This window comes from Tamandua tetradactyla, chromosome 18 (genome assembly GCF_023851605.1).
Source record: "Tamandua tetradactyla isolate mTamTet1 chromosome 18, mTamTet1.pri, whole genome shotgun sequence".
Lineage (NCBI taxonomy): Eukaryota > Metazoa > Chordata > Mammalia > Pilosa > Myrmecophagidae > Tamandua > Tamandua tetradactyla.
In genome coordinates, this window is record NC_135344.1 from 27,491,738 (window position 1) to 27,510,520 (window position 18,783).

General features: G+C 37.5%; 1 protein-coding gene across 4 annotated transcripts in view; it reads left to right on the forward strand.

Moving 5' to 3' along the window:
- CCDC68 (coiled-coil domain containing 68) overlaps window positions 1-18,783 on the forward strand; it is a 74,976-nt gene that overhangs the window by 18,477 nt on the left and 37,716 nt on the right. Inside the window, exons 2-8 of one of the 4 annotated variants that reach the window (XM_077135421.1) lie at window positions 2,578-2,672; window positions 5,508-5,645; window positions 6,877-6,963; window positions 9,683-9,823; window positions 10,576-10,701; window positions 12,111-12,239; window positions 17,040-17,122. In XM_077135421.1, the coding sequence (XP_076991536.1) occupies window positions 5,529-5,645; window positions 6,877-6,963; window positions 9,683-9,823; window positions 10,576-10,701; window positions 12,111-12,239; window positions 17,040-17,122 (683 nt within the window). In that variant the 5' untranslated portion in view covers window positions 2,578-2,672; window positions 5,508-5,528. The remainder of the gene's footprint in view (window positions 1-2,577; window positions 2,673-5,507; window positions 5,646-6,876; window positions 6,964-9,682; window positions 9,824-10,575; window positions 10,702-12,110; window positions 12,240-17,039; window positions 17,123-18,783) is intronic. The other 3 variants (XM_077135418.1, XM_077135419.1, XM_077135420.1) reach the window with 3 other exon arrangements.

The window sequence follows — 18,783 nt, forward strand, 5'->3', positions numbered from 1 at the left end:
TAAAAATGGATCAAAGCCTAAATATAAGAACCAGTATCATAAAACTCCTAGAAGAAAATGTAGGAAAGCATCTCTAAGATCTTGCGTTAGGTGGTGGTTTCTTAACCTTACACCCAAAGCATAAGCAGTGAAAGAAAAAAATTGAATACTTTAGTGCTCCAAAGGACTTTGTCAAGTAGGTAAGAAGGGGGGCTACTCAATGGAAGAAAATATTTGGAGACCACATATCTGTTAAGTGTTTGATATCCAGAATATATAAAGAAATCAATCAACTCAATAATAAAAAGACAAATAGCCCAATTTAAATATGAATGAAAACCATGTACAGATATTTTTCCAAAGAGGAAATTCACATGGCTAAAAAACACACAAGAAGATGTTCAGTTTGACTAGTTATTAGGGAAATGTAAATCAAAACCATGATCAGGTATCACTTCTTACCTAGAATGGCTACTATTAAACAAACTGAAAATTGCACGTGTTGGAGAGGATTTGGAGAAATAGGGACAGGGACCTTTATCCACTATTGGTGGGAATATAGAATGGTATACCACCATGGAACACAGTTTGGTGGTTCCTCAGGAAGAGAAATATAGAAATACCAGATTATCCAGCAATCCTGCAACTCGATATTTACACAGAAGAACTGAAAGCTGGGTAAGAACACACATTTTCACACTGATGTTCATAGTGACATTATTCACAATTGCCCCAAAATGGAAGCAACTAAAGTATCCATCAGCCAATGAATGATAAACAAAATGTGGCATATACATGTGGTATACATACAACTGTAAGAAAGAATGAAGTCCCAGTAGTCCAACAACATGAAGGAATCTAGAGGACATTATGTTGAGTGAAATAAGCCAGACAAAAGGACCGATATGGTATGATCTCACTAATGAACTTAAATATAATGAGCAAACTCATAAGGTTAATTCTAGAATATAGGTTACCAGAAGATAGAATGAGGGTAGAGAATGGGAAACTGATGTTTAATTTTTGCAGAATTAAAAAAATAAGTTTGAATGTAAAGACTTGGAAATGCATAGAGATGATGATAACACATTATAGTGTGTGTAGATAACAGTGCAGAATTGTGGGTGTGATTGTGGTTGAAAGGGGAAGTTTAGGGGTGTGTATGTCACTAGACAGAAAGCTAGAGGATGGAACCTTGGACTCTATAACCTAGTGAACCCTGTTGTGGATGATGAAGGTGATTAATAGTACAAATGCAGGAATGTTCTTCCATGAATTTGGACAGCTGTATATCACGAACACAAGGTTTTAAAAGGAGGGTGTATACAGGGGAAAATGCACCTGAAACAAACTATAGACCACAGTTAACAGTAATATCTTACTGTTCTTCCATCAGTTGTAACAAAGGTACCGTACAGATCTAAGTTTCATTATTAGGGAGAATAAGGAGTGTGGTTTTTTTATTTTGGAGCTATGAAAATGATCTAAAATTGATGGGATGGTCTGTATAGTGTGTGAATACAACTGTTTAAAAAAAGAATAAAACACACTTACAGGTGTATATTTTGGGAAACATCACAGGAGGCCCAAAGCCATTCTCAAATTATGAAAGGCTATGAGAATTCAATGGGATCCATTCTCAAGAATGAGTTGTTCTATGAAATAATGCCTCTTGTCTTTTGTCAATGTACACTATGCCGAAGATACTACAATCAAAAAGGAAATCAATCAACCAAATGGGAGGATAGATCAAGGGCTTTTAAACAGAAGGAAAAAAAACATCTAAGCCCAGATTGATAGCTTTGCTTGCCTCTGTTTCCCCCCTTCCCCTCCCCACTACTGCCACTCCCTAGTCCAGGGATTAGCAAACTGTAAATATTTTAGCTTCTAGCGATTTGGTTTCTCTCTGGCAACTACTCTGCTCAGCTGTTTTAGTGCAAAAGCAGCTACTAGACAATATATAAAGGAACGGTGGATTGTGATCAAATGAAACTTCATTTATGGACACTGAAATTTGAACTTCATATAATTTTCAAGTCATGAATTGTGACTATTTGGCTTTTCTTCCCCAGCCATTCCAAAAAGTAAAAACCATTCTTAGAGCGTAGACTGTACAAATGGGCAGCGGGCCAGATTTGAGTCCCGGGCCAAGGTCTGCTGATCTAAACTCTAGTCTGCTTACCAGTCTTCTCATTTCCAAATGTGGTTCCTTTTTATCTCTGTTGGTGTTTCTTTTACTTCCAACATTTCAATGTTATTTTGGACCAAGAACTTAATCTAATGAGAGACTTGAGAGAGCGAAACACAATTTCTTCCACTTGCATTCTGCAGAAAGGAGACCTGCAGGTTGTTGCTGCCAAATCAACTTCAGCTGAAATAAATAGAAGCCAAAATGCTGTCATAGTCCATCTAGAATAAACTGGAAAATCCTTGGCATGCTCTGTCAATTTCATTGAAGATTAAAGAATAAATGCCGGACTTGGTGGTTTCCCTAGAAGCCATCTTGTTTCAAAGTGATGCCAATAAATATGAAAGTTCTTTGGGTGTTTTAACAACATGGGTCGTTGCTAGATTTTGAATATTGTTGTTTCTTTCTAGGAAGGCCAATCTTGATGTGATGGAAAGAGTCCTAAACTTAGCGTTGAAAAAAATCAAGGTTTGAGTTTCAGCTGTGAGTTTGACTGTGACCTTGGGTAAGTTAGCATCACCTATCTGAGTCCTTATGGGTAAAATTGGATTGTTAATCCTACCTCACAGGGTTTATTATTTTTATTTTAATTTTTTAAATTTTTATTGAGATATCTTTACACACCATATAGTCCATTCAAAATATACAATTGATGATTCTCAGTATCATCAGATGAATCATATCGTACATTCATCACCATGATCATTTTTAGAACATTTGCATTACTCTAGCAAACAAAATTAAAAGAAAAGAAAATCCCAAACTTCCCACCATCAACCCTCCCTTTTATTGACCACTAGTATTGCAATAGGACTGGGTAGTACTGACATGTATATTTATCAGCCTCACGGGGCTTTTAATTTTTTTTTTTTTTAGTTCTTTACCATTTATTATGGAATTTTCATACAAAAACAAAAATAGAGCCGTATAATGAACCCCCTGTGCCCATCACCCAGTTTCAACAATTTGCTACATTTTGCCAAACTTCTTTTATTGTTGCTCCCATCCCATTTTTCCTTCCCTGCTAGAGTATTTTGGAGCAATTTCATTTTTATTATTATTTCACCTTCAAATACTTCAGTATGTATTACTAACAGATAAGGTCTTTTAAAAAGAATACCACTTTTCCATTATTGCACCTAATTACAGTAATTCTTTAATATCACTTAATATCCTGTCAGTGTTCAAATTTCCCCAGTTGTCTCAAAAATGCCATTATATTGTTGGTTGGTTTGAATCAGCAGCCAAACAAGATTCATGTTTGGTCATTATAGTTTATTACACTTAATCTATAGCAATTTCCTCCTTCTCCTTTCCATCTGTCTTCATACACTTAATTTATAGAAGCAACTAGTTATTTGTCCTATACAATTTTGCATATCTTGGGCTTGGCTGATTGGGACCTTCCCCATTGTAGTGTCATTGAACCTTTTATCCTCTTCCTCATATATGCTATAGTTAGATATAGAGGCTTGATTAGATTCACTTTCAGTTTTTGGAAGCACACTTCATGTGGTGCTTTGCATTTCCGATTACTTCACATCTAGGGAACATATGTCTAGTAGTCTCTTTTTTAGTTAGGTTAAAAGTGATTAGTGGGGTCTCTTAGGTTAATGCATTCCTCGTCAAGCTTTCTTCTCGTGTTTTTAGCACTGGTTGATGGTTGTTGCATAGAGCTGTAACTTCAAAAGGGGTTGCAAAATGTGGATTTTCTATTAATCCTTTTGAACTTATGAGCTGGAATTCTATAGACAGCTTTTCTCATAAAATATTTCGTTTCCATGAGAGATAGTTTGTACAGTCAAGGCAAGGTAAATGCTTGTTGGTTTTTTATTTGCAGTTGTTAGTATAGTGGTAGCCTCTCTCCATTGACTTGGTGGTCTGTCGGCTTCCCAAAGTGAACAGTGACCATGATTGCTTGTGGTGATTTGTCCTGCCATCATAAATTCAGAGATTGAAAATTTTTTATGTGTTTTAATCTATCGCTGTCATTTCCCTTCATGTTGTCATCTGTGTCTTATTACAGGAGTATTTGGTCACTTTTTTGCCTATTGGTATGACAAGTTTGCCTTATATATTTTCTCCCCAGACCTGAATAAACCAATTTTCCAAGAAACCCTACTTTCTTTTCAGTAGGAAATGGCATATAGAGACCGTATCCTGGATGCTAGCAATGGCAATTGCAACTAGCTAATAGCTTATTTCTAGGTTTGTCAGTGGACAGAGATAGAATATATATTTTTAAAGAAGTAAGTCTTTATTTTATACTGATAATTCTAGTATTTATCTAATATCTTTGATTCTGTGTTTGCATTTTTATCTTATTCTGAACATCTTGGTTCCTAATGACATTAAGATAATTACTTTATCTGCAACACACGTGCACGCACACCTACATATAATAGTCTCAAGATAATAAATCAATATTTCCACAAATATAGTTTAATAATGTTAATGATTGTAGCTTAAGATTGTTTTAGTTCTTTTTGTATTTAGGCTGTATCACACCAGGGATAACTGGCCCTTGGTATGTGTTTTAAAGTTACCTGAAATAATTCATCTGGTTATAAAATCAACTTGATAGGTTCATTTATTCTATTTTGTCTCTTATTTTGGAGGATTTTTTTAAATTTTAGTTATGTTTTATTATTAGGTAAAATAATTACATGATTTCAAAATCTATCATATTTCCCTCCCTTCCTATAGAAAATATGATACTATATATTACTTTCTGCTCCATATTTTTTCATTTAATCACATATCCTAGAGAGGACTCCATAGAAGTGGATTGTTATTTCAACCAGTCTTCTTTTTGTGGGTATTTTTGTTTTTTTCCCCCCATTCTTTTGCTATTTAAAATAGTTCTTCAATGCCCTTACAGGCGATTTGAGGATTAAATAAAATGTTCTGTATAAATGGGCTTCTTAAAGTATAAACTTGTATTTGTGTGTGTATGATTTTGTTATGACTGTATGAATTTAATTCCAAAAACATTTACTAAGCATTCAGTGTGCCAGGTTCTAGAGATGCAAAGATAAATAAGACATGGTCCCTGCTGGAGGTTTTACAGTCTAAAATGATGTGAAATAAAAGGGAAATTTCACATTTTCCTTTCCCATATTATTTGTTTTAAATTTTTGATCAGTGATTGTTTCAGATGGTATTGCTTTTATATTAAATTAACTCCTGGATTTATGGACATGTACCCGTGGCAATGATTGACAATACTTTCTACTACAATTGATTACAGTGGGAATGCAAAACGTCTTTCAGCTTATGAATCATGTAATCACATAATTAGAGAAGTCAGTTTTGCTTAACTGATGTATGTCTTCTTAAGTCAGAATTCGACTCCTTCACAATGACAACAGTCACAGTGACCACAGATGTTTCTCCAAGGGGTATGAAAGAAGATAATTCTGCCTTGTATGAGTCCACATCAGCTCATATTATCGAAGAAACTGAGTATGTGAAAAAGGTATGTGGGGTGCTGGAAATCATATTAGCAGGATGTAATTTTTTAAAGTGAATTGTAATATAAATTGGTGGACTTTGTTTCCACTTCCTTGAAACATAAGAGGAAGAACAAACCTAGTTTGGCAAAGGACGGTCTTTATATCTGAAGTTAAATGCATGCTTAGCAGTTTCTCTGGGTGACATGAAATTCTGTTCCGACAGGTAGAGTAAAATGATTCTCTTTACTCACTAAAATTGAATAATGGCCCAGGAGGGTTCAGAACACCCATCAGCACTTAATTTATCCCACACTATTCATCACTGGATTTCCTGCTGTTTTATATCATTTCCCAGTTGTTTCATGAGTGTTGAGATTGTGTTCCCAAGTGGATATATAAGTTTCCTACTGAGTTTGTATCTCTTGTTACTGTGTTTCTTTTCACAGTTCAAGATAGGTATTGCTGGGGAATGTGTGATGGGATGTTACTTGATTAAAAATATGATATCTTGTGAGACTCCAAGATGATCATGGCTGACAGATGTATATATTTTTATTAACTGTTTTGTAGGACACATGGAAAAATTCTGATGTGGATAAGCCATCAGTTATTCTCATCAGTTAAATGATTTCATCTAAATTCATGAGTCAAGGTCATAAATTCAAGGTCATAAATAAATGATCTTGCCATTTCACAGGTCACCAAGAAATAGGGCTTATATTTCATGCATAAATTTGTATGATTTCTTAGTAATTATTCTGTAGTGTGCTAAATAGCCATTGTTTTTTAGTAATAACTAGATAGTAATTATATTGTAGCAATTACTAGACAGTAATTGTTTTGTAGTAATTACTAGAGAGTAATTATTTTATAGTAATTGCTAAATGCTTATTGTTTTAGGGTAATACATAGTAAAGTACCACATTACTATACAGAAAATAGTGCTAAATAGTATTAAATAAAAGTTACAAAATAGTATTTTGTAGTATATTTTGTGGGATATCATTAACTTGAGAGGTTATATTTTAGGTTTGACTGAAAAAGAATGATAAAGACAAATGCTCATTTTCTGTGATCTAAACAATATTAGCCTAAATGCAAGTTAGAGTGATGGTAGTTAATTTAAATCTGAAGATTAGTATATATGTATTATTTTCTACATAATTGAGGTTCTCTGTGACTGGTATATACAGAGAAAGAAGTAAACCTTTGGAATTAAATGTCTTTGAAAAAAAGTATTTTTTTCCTCTCCAGATTCGAACTACCCTGAAAAAGATCCGAAAGCAAATATTTAAAGAGGAAGTAGAACATGACAGTAAAAATGACAAAGTGGACGCAAAGGTAATACATTCATCAAACTGGACTACTTTTCTTCCTTCAAAAATAAGCATAAAACCATATAGACTTTAAGTTAATTTTTTTTGTTTTTGGTAATTACCAAATTATTGTTTGAAGCTTTGAACAGTGAGCATTAAAATGTTTTGGTGTCTATAAAGTTGTTAGTGGCTAAATATGTGAAATATAAGTATCATTGGTAGGATCATATTGGATTGACCAGACCTCACTTGAGTATTTTAAACAGAGTTTACTTGTCTAAAGTTTATGAAAAGGTGCCATCTCAGCCGGGATCCATGGCAGCACATTTTGCAATGACAAAGATGTAAGTTTTAGGTTCACCTGGCCACACTGATGGACACACAGTTGAGGCTGTTAGTCTGAATGAGTGAGAGCCTAGTCAGACCATCAATAAGTTTGAAGGCTCCCCCTCTGCCTCCAAGACTGGACTTATATACTTAAGACCAAGCGGTCTGCACTTAGCCTTGGCTGGATTGTGCCAGGTTCAGCCTCACCTGAGCCTAGTGCAGCTCATTGTGTCCACATTATTCACCGTGCAGGACAGCCACAGAGCACCCCTGAGCATAGCATAGATACTCGAATGTCATCCTCCTTATCATTTTCAGCCTCCCAGGCTAACACAGCCAGCGCTAATTATTTTCTGAAATTAAGTATTCTGAAACAAGAAAAAAAGGTTAAGTGTGGGAATGATTGGAAGATCAAAAAATCAGTTTTAGCTGTGTTGAGATGTCTGTTGGACCTCTTGGTTTCTAGTGGGCGGCCGGATGTATGATCCTGGAATTGAGGGAAGAAATCTGGGTTAGAAGGGCCGGGGTAGAACTTTTGGGAGGAAGGGGTGGTACTTAAAGTTGTGAAACTGGAGATCACCAAGCAAATAAGTGTGGGGACAAACCAAAGAAGATCTAAGGACTGAGCCCTGGGGTTTCCAACATTTAGATGTTGCAAAGAAGAACCAGCCAAGGAGACTGAGAAGAGCAGCCAGTGAAGTAGGAGGAAAAGTAGGAGGAAAGAGAGTCATAATGGCAAGTGAAGAAAGGTGGGAGGGATGACTGTTAAATGCTGTCCATGGCTCAGTTCAGCTGAGGACTAATAATTGGCCACTGAATATAGCAATGTGGAGGTTGTTGATGACCTTGAAAGGTGTAGCTTCTTAGGAATGGAAATGGTGGTGTGTTGCCAGTACGTCCCCCACAGTCGTCCCAAACCATGGGAGGCAGAAGATCAACCAAGCAGCAAACGACTGTACTCTTTCCCTTCGATCTCATGGCACTCACCTTGTAGGGATTTAGACATCATTTTTTAGGGTCTTGCTATGCCTGCAGCCCCAGCAGCATTGGCATCCCCAGAGAGTTTGTTAGAATTGCAGCATCTAGACCTCACTACAGACTGCTGAGTTAGAATCTGCATTCTAACAAGCTCTAACTCACCAGGTGATTTATAAGCACATTAAACTTTGAGAAGCACTAATCTATGACCTTTGACGCAATTCACCACTACCAATAACCTACCTTCTACAAGGGTCTTTCTAGCAAGAATGATGTAACAAATTTAAAAAAAGAAGAAAATTCCTATACTGTAGATATGGAGAGTGAGAGTGCACTAGAGATTGGACAATGAAAGGCAAAACCACGGCAGTTATGGCAAGTGTTTTATTTACATACCTATTTTTTTTCTTTTTTAGTTTTCTGTAAATGTAGTCAGTATATTGTAACAGAAAGAACATAGATTTCATTGCTTAAAAACTCCCTGAAATCTAGTTCTGGTTCCAGCAGTTATTTTTGGTATCCCCTTGGCTGGTTAGTTAAGCTCTCTGATCTTCGCTTCTTATAGTACTTTATAATGTATTGTGTACTCTTACAAAGGAGTGCATATGAAATATGTAGAAGATGACCTGGCATAATTAATAGGCACTCAAAATATAGAAATTATCATCAGAGGGAGTATATAATTGTATAATAATTCCCAAGTCTGTCTTGAGATGTTGGCAGAGCAGGAGGACAGCGAGGAGTCTCCCGTGAAGTCTGCCGCCCCTTTGCGCTCTAACCTCGGGCTCTGGTCCTCAACCCCGTATCTACAAAGTTGATGGGTTCAGTTAGATGGTTTCTAATTCCCTTTCAGCCTCCAAATGTTCGTGATTCCAAATGAGATTTATCTTATGCTCCAAGAATATTTTCTGTAAGCTGTAGTTTACATTAGCTGAAGTCACATTCACTGACAGTAACACTCAGCTCTGACATTTCTGATGGGAAATTTAATTTGAGGTGATTCCAGCAAAGGATCATTGAACACCCAATATTATATATTGGAACTATTAGCTCCAATTATATTAGTCTGTAATACAATACAACCAAAATGCACTTATGTCTACAATGTAGACAAAAATTAAAAATCTGGCCTTGTGGCTATTTTTTAATCTCCTAGTAAGGGCTTAACTGTATATTGGAAACTGTAGGGATATAGAAGGCATCACAGATGAGTTCTGTGTCTTTTTAATGTAAGAATCTTTACAATTTGAGCAAAGACAGTGGCCAACTGCTTCATCTAGAATCCCACAGTGATGAATTTAAGATTCAGCAGTTTTATTTTACTTGTGCTAACTTTAAATCTTCCTTGTATATGTAATACTGGGTTATGCTTATTGTTTGTAAAGTATGTAGAGGAAAGGAATAGTCAGGTCTATTATTTTCATGTTTGTTCATTTCAGTGCTTTCAAAACATTCAGAATGGCTCCAAATCTGAAATGGATCCCTCTTGTTGCAGTTTGGACCTACTCATGGAAAAGATGAAAGGGAAAGATCTGCAGCTTTTAGAAATGAACAAAGAGAATGAAGTATTGAAAATCAAGGTATGATCATTTTGAGAAATTTCTCATTTCGTATTTTGACATTTTGAGCCAAAAAGATGGATTAGCATTCAGAGATTATGAAATAAGGCAACTATCCATATACATCCAAAGATCCACATACGTGCCACACACGTAGAGAGGCATTTTTAGGTTTCACAAATGGAATCACCCTGTTCTATTTTGGAGACCACTTTTATCATTCTAAAAAATATAGTCAATGTTTCATAATTTGTTAATCTCCTACTCTGGGATATTTTATAGTTTCCTTATTTATTTTATGTATAGCACTGCAGTGATTATCTTGATAGGAAATCTTTACATCCATCCTTGATTTTTCCTGAGGTTAATCCTTGCAAGATTCATGCTTTACTGCCCTTAATACCATACCTTGTTCGTTCCTATTTCAGGAAGATACACCATTTAGTAGCATTGTGAACATCGGTGATGAAATGTTTGTAAAGAAGTACATATCCTTGCAGGACATTGTAAAATTCTTTGAAGGGCACAGTGTGTAAATGGAGGGCACTGATGTGTTGGCCCCGCCAGGGCAAATCTGCTGCATCGACAGTCCTGTAATTAGGGGATTTCTCGTTTTATGTTTTCCTCGTACTGGAGAACAGTGTCTTTTTTTTGCCATCCGTTGTCTGTGTGGTGCACATGGTACTATAGCCTCTGTGTTTTAATTCTCAAACTGGTCTACTTTTTAACTCTTTTCATTATGTAAAACATGAACAGTGACTTTTTCCCCCTAGCTGGAAGCCTCCAGAGAAGCAGGAGCAGTGGCCTTGAGAAATGTGGCACAGAGACTATTTGAGAACTATCAAAACCAGTCTGAAGAAGTTAGGAAAAGTCATGAGGACAGTAAACACTTACTCCAGGTATCACTCTAGCAGCCTGTCTACTAGGGAACTATTCCTCCCCATCTACCTGCTCCAGACATGCAAGAGCCTCTTTTTGGAGGAATTAGATGTGGTACAAGCAATGGCAAGGTCACCTGGTGAGCTCTGGGAGGGGGCAGGGTGCATGTCTTTTGTGTACATCTCCCACACCCCTGCTTAGCCTGGTGCCCAGTTGGAGCTGAGCTGCTGTGTCATCACGCCTGCCCACTGCTGCCCCTGCCAAGCACATAGGTGGGAGGGAGGTAGTGCCACCCAGCCTGGAGATCACTGCTGGCCCAGGTGGTACTGGCAGATAACTTCTCTTCTGGTCCTGCATTGGACAGGTTAGATGACCCAAGCTGAGTCATTCTGCCTCTCTTGACATGTGTTTTCTTATCTCTTAAATGAAAGAGGTGATCCAGATAAGTGGTTTTTGAATGTTTTTTGGTCCTAGCATACGTTATAGAATAGATTAAAAATATGCATGGGGGTGAAAGGGTAGTTCAGTGGTAGAATTCTCACCTGCCATGTGGGAGACCTGGGTTTGATTCCTGGCCCATGCACTTTCCAAACAAACAAACAAAGGAAAAACAAATAAAAATTCAGCGAATGGTGCTGCAATTAGGGGAAACTCACATGGAAAAAGAATGAAATGTGACCTCCGCCATACAGCATACAAAAAAAAAGCATATATTCTTTATTTGTATATGTATACATACAGTATATGTATAATATATATTTTGTTTGTCTTTAACCTGAAGAATATATTCCAGGACCAGAGTAGAAAGAAGTGTGTGTTTGCTGAAATTCATAATATGAAACATTTAGAAGGAAGGTTAATTCTTGCTGGGGTAGAGTACCTGGAGCTCTACCAGCTCAGGTCCAGGAAAGTCCCCAGGGAGCTCAGGAAACCCACCACATAGGTGGGACCTCCTCAGCTGCTGGCTGTGGTGGTTGTCAGTGAAACTCACCTGTGTGCAGGACGCAGCTAAGGAACATAAGTGAGAGATGCGAGCTGGTATTTGTGGACAGGAAGTGTACTGTGGGAGTGAAGGGTCCTGCAGGGACACAAATGTATGTGTCCCTTCTAAGGGGCCTCGTCTTAGCCCCCAGTTGCCTGGTAGGAATGCCTGCCTAGGCTTTGCAGGAGAGGTCAGACACTTTTATACCAATTCAGGTCAATCACAAACATTCCAGGGAATGTGTTCCTATATCATTAGTTCTCTGTTGATTGAGTGGTATTGTTTATCATCAGAGTTATTTAGAATGAAATGCTTAACTCAAACCAGCAATTCAAAACAAGTGTGAATTACTTTTTTGGGGCGTCAGAAAATTATAGGGGGAGATAAGTGTTTAGGTTTATGAAAAACAAGAATCTGACAACTGTTTACCAACCTTTCTTGACCAAGGTTAACAAGCTTGAAAAAGAACAGAAACTGAAGCAACAGGTTGAAAATTTGAATCAAGTTGCTGAAAAGCTTAAAGAAAAGCACAGTCAGATCACAGAATTGGAGAACTTTGTCCAGAGAATGGAAAAGGTAAGTGGTTGGAAAATTGAAGGGATTCCTTTCTGACAGGGTTAATGTGAGAATTAAAGACAATAATACTAAAATAATTAGGACATGAAATAATATAATATTAAGTGAAAGTACCCTTTACAATGCCTTGTTTTAGGAGGTAATCTGTTATGTTCATTTCTTTCCTTAAACATTTAATATGACCCGTTCTATGGATACTGATTTCCCCCTCACCAAATACTGCAGCCCTTTCTTTGTCATTTTCTCTGTCTACTTAGCATCGACCTTCGAAACGGGAATCAGGTGAAGTTGTGAGTGGAAATAAAAGCGGATCCCTGAGAATTACAGCCTTTTTGTATTAGAATCAGTGACATGAAGTATCCATTTTTGGCTGCCTAAACCCACTTTAGTTTTCTGCAAACCTATGGCTGCTCTAGCAGAGATATAGTTCACAGTAAAAAAGAGAGGATTTAGGGAAAAGTAATCATATAGCCAAAAGTCTTATTAAAAATTTCACGCTGTGTGCAAGTGGCTAGCACTCTGAATATATAAAAAAAAGGTAAGCACACAAATTTAAGTATGCATGCCGTAGAATTTAGAAGCTGGACAAATCAAGGAATATTGCTTTTTTTAATAGCAAAACAAACAGAAAATTGGCATCTCCAAAACTGAATGGGGTGAATAAGAACATAGCCTTTGACTTATTAATATTGTCAAAAAATTTGTGTATTTATTAATTCCCTGACGTGCCTCTGCTCTTCTCAGCCTCAGTTTGTCTTATGAGTCTGTCTTGGTTGATGCCATTTTGAAAATGTCACTTCAAAAACATCTGGTTTCAACATTCAGATTTCTTACCAAAGAAGCTTTAATTAGTTTCCAACTATTTCTAAGAATTTATTTTGGCTGAATTTAATGAACCTTTAATGAAGTTTCCGTGAAGAAATAACAAATATTTAAAAAGTCTGATCTTAACTGGACATAATAATATGTCTCTTTTTGTGGTAGGTCACTGAATGTTGTATTATATCACTGGGCAGCTGGTTTGTCCAGGCATGAAAGTTTCTAATTATGTACTTTCAGACCAACTATTGTTTTTGGATGAATATTTTGTAGTGTAAGAATATTTTATGCTGCCATAAACATTTTAACAAAGAGAGCACAAAGAATGTTTGCATTTTGGAAAGAAAGATAATTATGGAATGTAAATGGGATTATTTAGCCAAAAACTTTACTAGTCAGCTTGAAACTTAAGTTTAGATCTGTGATCACTCTATTGCATACCCAGTTATACTAGGTCAGGTTTACGATCACCTGCTAAACCCTGAACATTAACATAAGAACAGTGGAATATAATTTCTTTCTCCTAGCAACCCTAGGAAATCTCTATTAGTTGTGAGTTCAAATCTGAACTCTGTGGTAGATTCTCTCAAAATGTGTTTAAGCCCCTACCATGTGCCAGGCAGTGACTAGTTTACTCTCAAATGTATATTTGGGACCTGACACAGTCTCTGTTTTCATGGAGATTATAAAGTAGCATATCTAGATTATGTGGGATTTAAGGAACTTCACAGATTTCCCTTCTGTCATTTTCTAGATGAGAGGTTGAAAATGCTGTTGAAGGGAGGAGCTGCACCCCAGAATGAGTGTAAATGACTCAGATACTGGCAGTATATTTTTGGAGAGGTGTTGGCCTAGTGCCTGTCGTGATAGTAGCCCTACCTGTGGGCTGGCTGTAAGAGCTCCTGGGCTTACAGAGTAAGTGGACAGGTTACCCGTGGTTGTGCCCAACCAGCAGCCTCCTTGAACCCCTGGTTCCAGAACTTTCTAAGGTGGAACCTGTTGGAATCTTTGGGAGCTAGAGGCAGGTGGGGATGGGGCAATGTACAGGAAATTTAAGGAAAAACATTTGTATAAAGATATTATGTATTTGTAAAATGGAAGCAAGCAAATAAAACACAAAACCAATAAAAGCAAATCTTGGCAACATCTTCTTGGTTTATGAAGATACTGAGAAGACTGTGATTAAAGGTTTATCAAGCGGGCAGCATGTTTCAGAATTGTGAGGCAACACTGAGACTTGCATTACTCGGAAGAAAACACGAGTTCAAAAAGGAAATGAAAATTAAAAATGAACAGCCACCACGAAGGTTGATAAATTCTGCCCTGGTAGTGGGTTCCCCCTGGAGAAGGATTCATTTTCTACTCATTTGAACAAGCTGCTGCTCCAGTAAATAGCCATTAGTGGTATGAGGTCTGGTAATGAACACATTACTTAAAACCTTCACCATCTGTCCCACTTTAATCAGGAATGCAGTGAGAATGAATTCCATAAACTCAGTGATAAGCCAGCAAAAACGCCCAATAAGTATGTTTTAATATGGCATATGTTCCTTTTGATAGCAGTGCAATTCTGTTGCATCATATTTGTTTTCCGGTGTCATTGATTTAACTCTACTAGAATGTTAGAGCTCAAGGAGCTTTCAAGACCACCTAGTTTCTCTCTTCATCGTTTTATAGATGAGGGCAATTTAAACAATAATGCTCAGTAACTATTCCACTATTCCCTGTGACTGGTCCACAACTCTTTTCACTATGTGCCGATCTCCTCTGATGCAGGCTAAAAATTATATCTGTGGTTCCTAAATCATTTAGATGTTAAGATCTGGTTATGATTTAAATTGGTGTCCCCTCCACTCTGATCAATGGAGAGGGGAAAACCCTGGAGCTCTTCAAAGAGATGCAGCTTTGGGCACAGCGGATTGCCCACTGGGTGGTGCTCTGAGCACCTTTTCCTCCTTCCTGGAAGACTGTCCCACAGAAGGGCTCTCTGGTATCGGAATGACTTCCTGTGAGAGGAGGCATTAGATGTCAGGCTAGAGGCTAGACACCAGGGCTAGGTAGACAATTTACCTACCTATCCACCTGTCTGGTCTCCTTGAACCCTGGTTATGAAGTTTCATTAATTAAGAACAAGTCTACTAGGAAGGATGTTGTGAAACACCATTCCCCCTACAACAAACACACCCACAAGTTCAAAATGTATTATCTCTGATAGGTTCTTTTGATTATCCAAGCAATATAATAAGCTTGCAAGGCCTATACGTGACCCTTCAGAAATAATTTGAGGATGGCTGAAGCTATTCAGGGACAATTTTTATACATGACGAGAATGCTATAATAGGAATTCGGACAAAGCTAAGACAATTTGGAAAATAATAAAGACATAAGAACTGTATGTCATCTTCACTTTATTACATTTGAAGTCTTACTATGTGTGCCCGGGGACCGTGTAGGCTTTTCCTATAGATTATCTCCATTCACCCCAACATTTCAGTATGGCTGTATTATTGCCTTTTTAGGGATGTTCAAAAGTTAAAAACGTGACTCATGCAAATACAGAATGAATGCGTGTCCAGTGTTTTTTTCAATTCATTAATTAAAGAGGGATTCGGTAAGGTGTACACCTAGTTTAAATTTTAAATTCTGACAAAATGGCTTTTTTTTAAGGCATTTTGGAAAAAGGAATATAGAAGATGATTGCTAGGTTAGCTACAAACCTGGTTAATGTGCTTGAAGGCAATTAAACCATACCCTTTGGGTTTATCTTTTCTCCCAGACAGAAATCTACAAATTAGTATGCAGCTACATTAAGTCAGAGCTCAAATCCAATAGTAAATAACAAAGTCAAACATAAGGAATTAAATAATCCTTGGGTGGTATTATTAAACAGAGACTCCATGTGACATTGAAACCACCTGCTGTATATGGTTTTTTGTTCCACATTTTGGTTAATTTTTCTTAACAATGATAAGGCCCAGAGAGGTTAAAATCTTGCCCAAAGTTATACAACCACAAAGTTTCAAAACCAGGTCGGTCCCTGCCCAAAGTCTTTCTGATGTTTACGTTATATATCATCACCTTGTATTATACTCGTGTAGATAATGCAGCAGTATATTGTCCTAATTGGCACTATAAATAGTTTAAAAATATCTCTTCGAGTTGATCCCATCCATGTTGCCAAATTTTGCCTTTTTTCAGTCTCCTCCCCAACTTGACAACCTAAGCCCACAAACCAAAGCTCCAAATCCCTTTGCTAAGCGTCATGCCATCATGCCATCCAGTATAAAAAGAGAACCCCATCATCCCAGCTTAGTTTTTAATAGAATTGTCTATTTTCCTCTCAGATGGAAAGAGTTTGATTTAATAATGAAATTAAGACGTTTCTTTAGCCATCCCTTCTCAGTGTTATAGTGTCTCCTGTATCCTAATTAAGGAGCAACTTTAGTATTTGTGGCGTTGATCTTTCCATAAAATTACATTCTCCACTTTACAATTTTCTCACAGTTGCCATGTGAGCAGCTAGGGATATGAAGAGAGAAGTGCAGTAATGTCCTGGGATGCCAACAACCTTGTCTAATGTGGGAGAAGCAGGTTTCAGGTGGGAAAGCCAGCACCTAGAGAGACGTGAGCAGGCAATTTGTGTTTGGAGTGTGATGGAGAGAGTGGGCGAGAGAAGTTTTACTGTGGCAGCTGTATTTCAGCAGTAGGCTGGGGCAAGAACTCACTAGGCAGGCAGGAAGGGTAAAGACAACTCATCATTCAGCTGCTTGCAGGCCACAAAGGAGAATGCCTCCAAGCTTCCTTGGGGGTGGCATGAAACAGCCCCTTTGAAATTAGTTCTTTAGATCAAGTCATATTTCTGGTATTACAAGAAACATCTTTTGTGTACAGTTTGGAAGAATGCCTTCCCAAACACACACGCGTGCACACACACACACATATGAATAAGCAAAAAGAAAAACCTATCTTATTTTCTCCTAGGAAAAGAGAACACTGCTAGAAAGAAAAGTGTCTTTGGAAAACAAGCTGCTGCAACTCAAATCCAACGCCACATATGCTAAGAGGTTTGCAAATCTACCTCCTAAGAAAAATCAGTTCCTAGCATCTTTCTTCTCCACTGGTACAATGGCAGTGAGTAGACGGCTTTCCCGCTGCCCAGGGAGACAGGACGATGGAAAGCACAGGAGAGAGAACTCCTGTGGTTATCAACTTGTGTCCCTTCTTCCCAGTCCATTGGGGAATCAGAAGGACAGGAGTACCTGGAAATAGAAGGGAGCTTGTGGCAAGGTTAATCCTCCCCAAGAGTGAGTGACCCTTTCACCTCCCTGTTTACCCCTGGTGCTAAAGAGAATGCTATAGAAGTCTCCATTTCCCGTGATGCCTCTGTTTTGTGGATTCTGATAAAGCCAGGATTAACTGGCCAGTCCGTAAGTGGCCTTCTGAGACAGTTTGTAGTACATCTCGACTTGGTCGAAAATGAAGGAAATATTGTGGAAAACATCCTTAGGCTCTTGGAATTACTTACAAATACTCATAATTTAATTCTAAGGAAGTCTTTGGATCTTTTTGTTCCCTTGAATAAAGAGAGCTTTTCCATGCACAATGTAAAAGCTAGTAGCTAGTGCCTTCCGCAAAGAGTCCAGGCAGTCAGAGTTGGGATTTTTTTCTTTTTAGAAGATACTGTTTATTGATAACAGGGTTTTTAATCAGTCTTTGAGGCAACACTGAAACTACTTTAAAAACAAAACTGATCTATGCTTTCAATTCTATTAGATTTAAATGGTTGTTATAAGCAATTCTCACAGAGCTCTTAAAGAGGTTTTGGAAATGCCATGGTGGAAGTGGATATTTTACGTTTCTAGAAAGACGTTTGAACATCCAAGAGAATCATGTAATTTTAATAGACTCTAGGTATAATATTTATCCAATTCATTACTTTTTCTGAGTTGTGTGGAGGTATTCACTTTTCTACGGGACAAGAAAATATAACGACTTTTATGAATCAGACCCTTTTGTTAGAAGCAATAGAGACTTGGTTAACCTACCATTATAAAGAGAATTTCTGTTTGGTTAAGATTGGGTAGCGATAGCCATAAAGAAGATGCATCTCATGGGAAGACAGAGGACCACCCTTTAGCATCCAATGCTATTAGCATATAATTAAAAAAAACTGGTTATTTTATTGCTCCCATTCAGTCATGGGTGTTTGTACATCTTCACTCTTGTTCTTTGCTTTTACTATATTCATAATTTTTCTCCCTTAGGTCACCAACTGCTTTAAGTTCTCTGTATTTTCCTTTCAAATTCTAAAGGAAAGAGTCTGATTGGCGTAGTACATTTCCTGCATTGCCAATACCTACAGTGACAACAGCCAATGGCCTTTGGCAGGTACCCACTCCCAGTGCCTCTGCCGGCCTCTCTCCACTCAAAGAATATCCAACGGCTACTGCCCAGAGCAGGGGGCTGTGGTCGATTTGAGTTCCTTTAGACATAGATGGTGAATTTGACAAGTACCATGGCTTTTTTTTTTTTTAAATTGCAGTGGGCTTCATTTTGTTTGCCCTTTTGAGAAAAAGATTCAATATGTTTTAACAAGGCATTTCTCATATTAAAAAGCATCTCTGAGGATGATCCTTTTTGAGCTTTCATGATTTCAGAAGAAAGTGACAACTTTTTCTTCTTGCATATGGAAGCATAGTCATAACATACTAAGCTAATGCTCTTA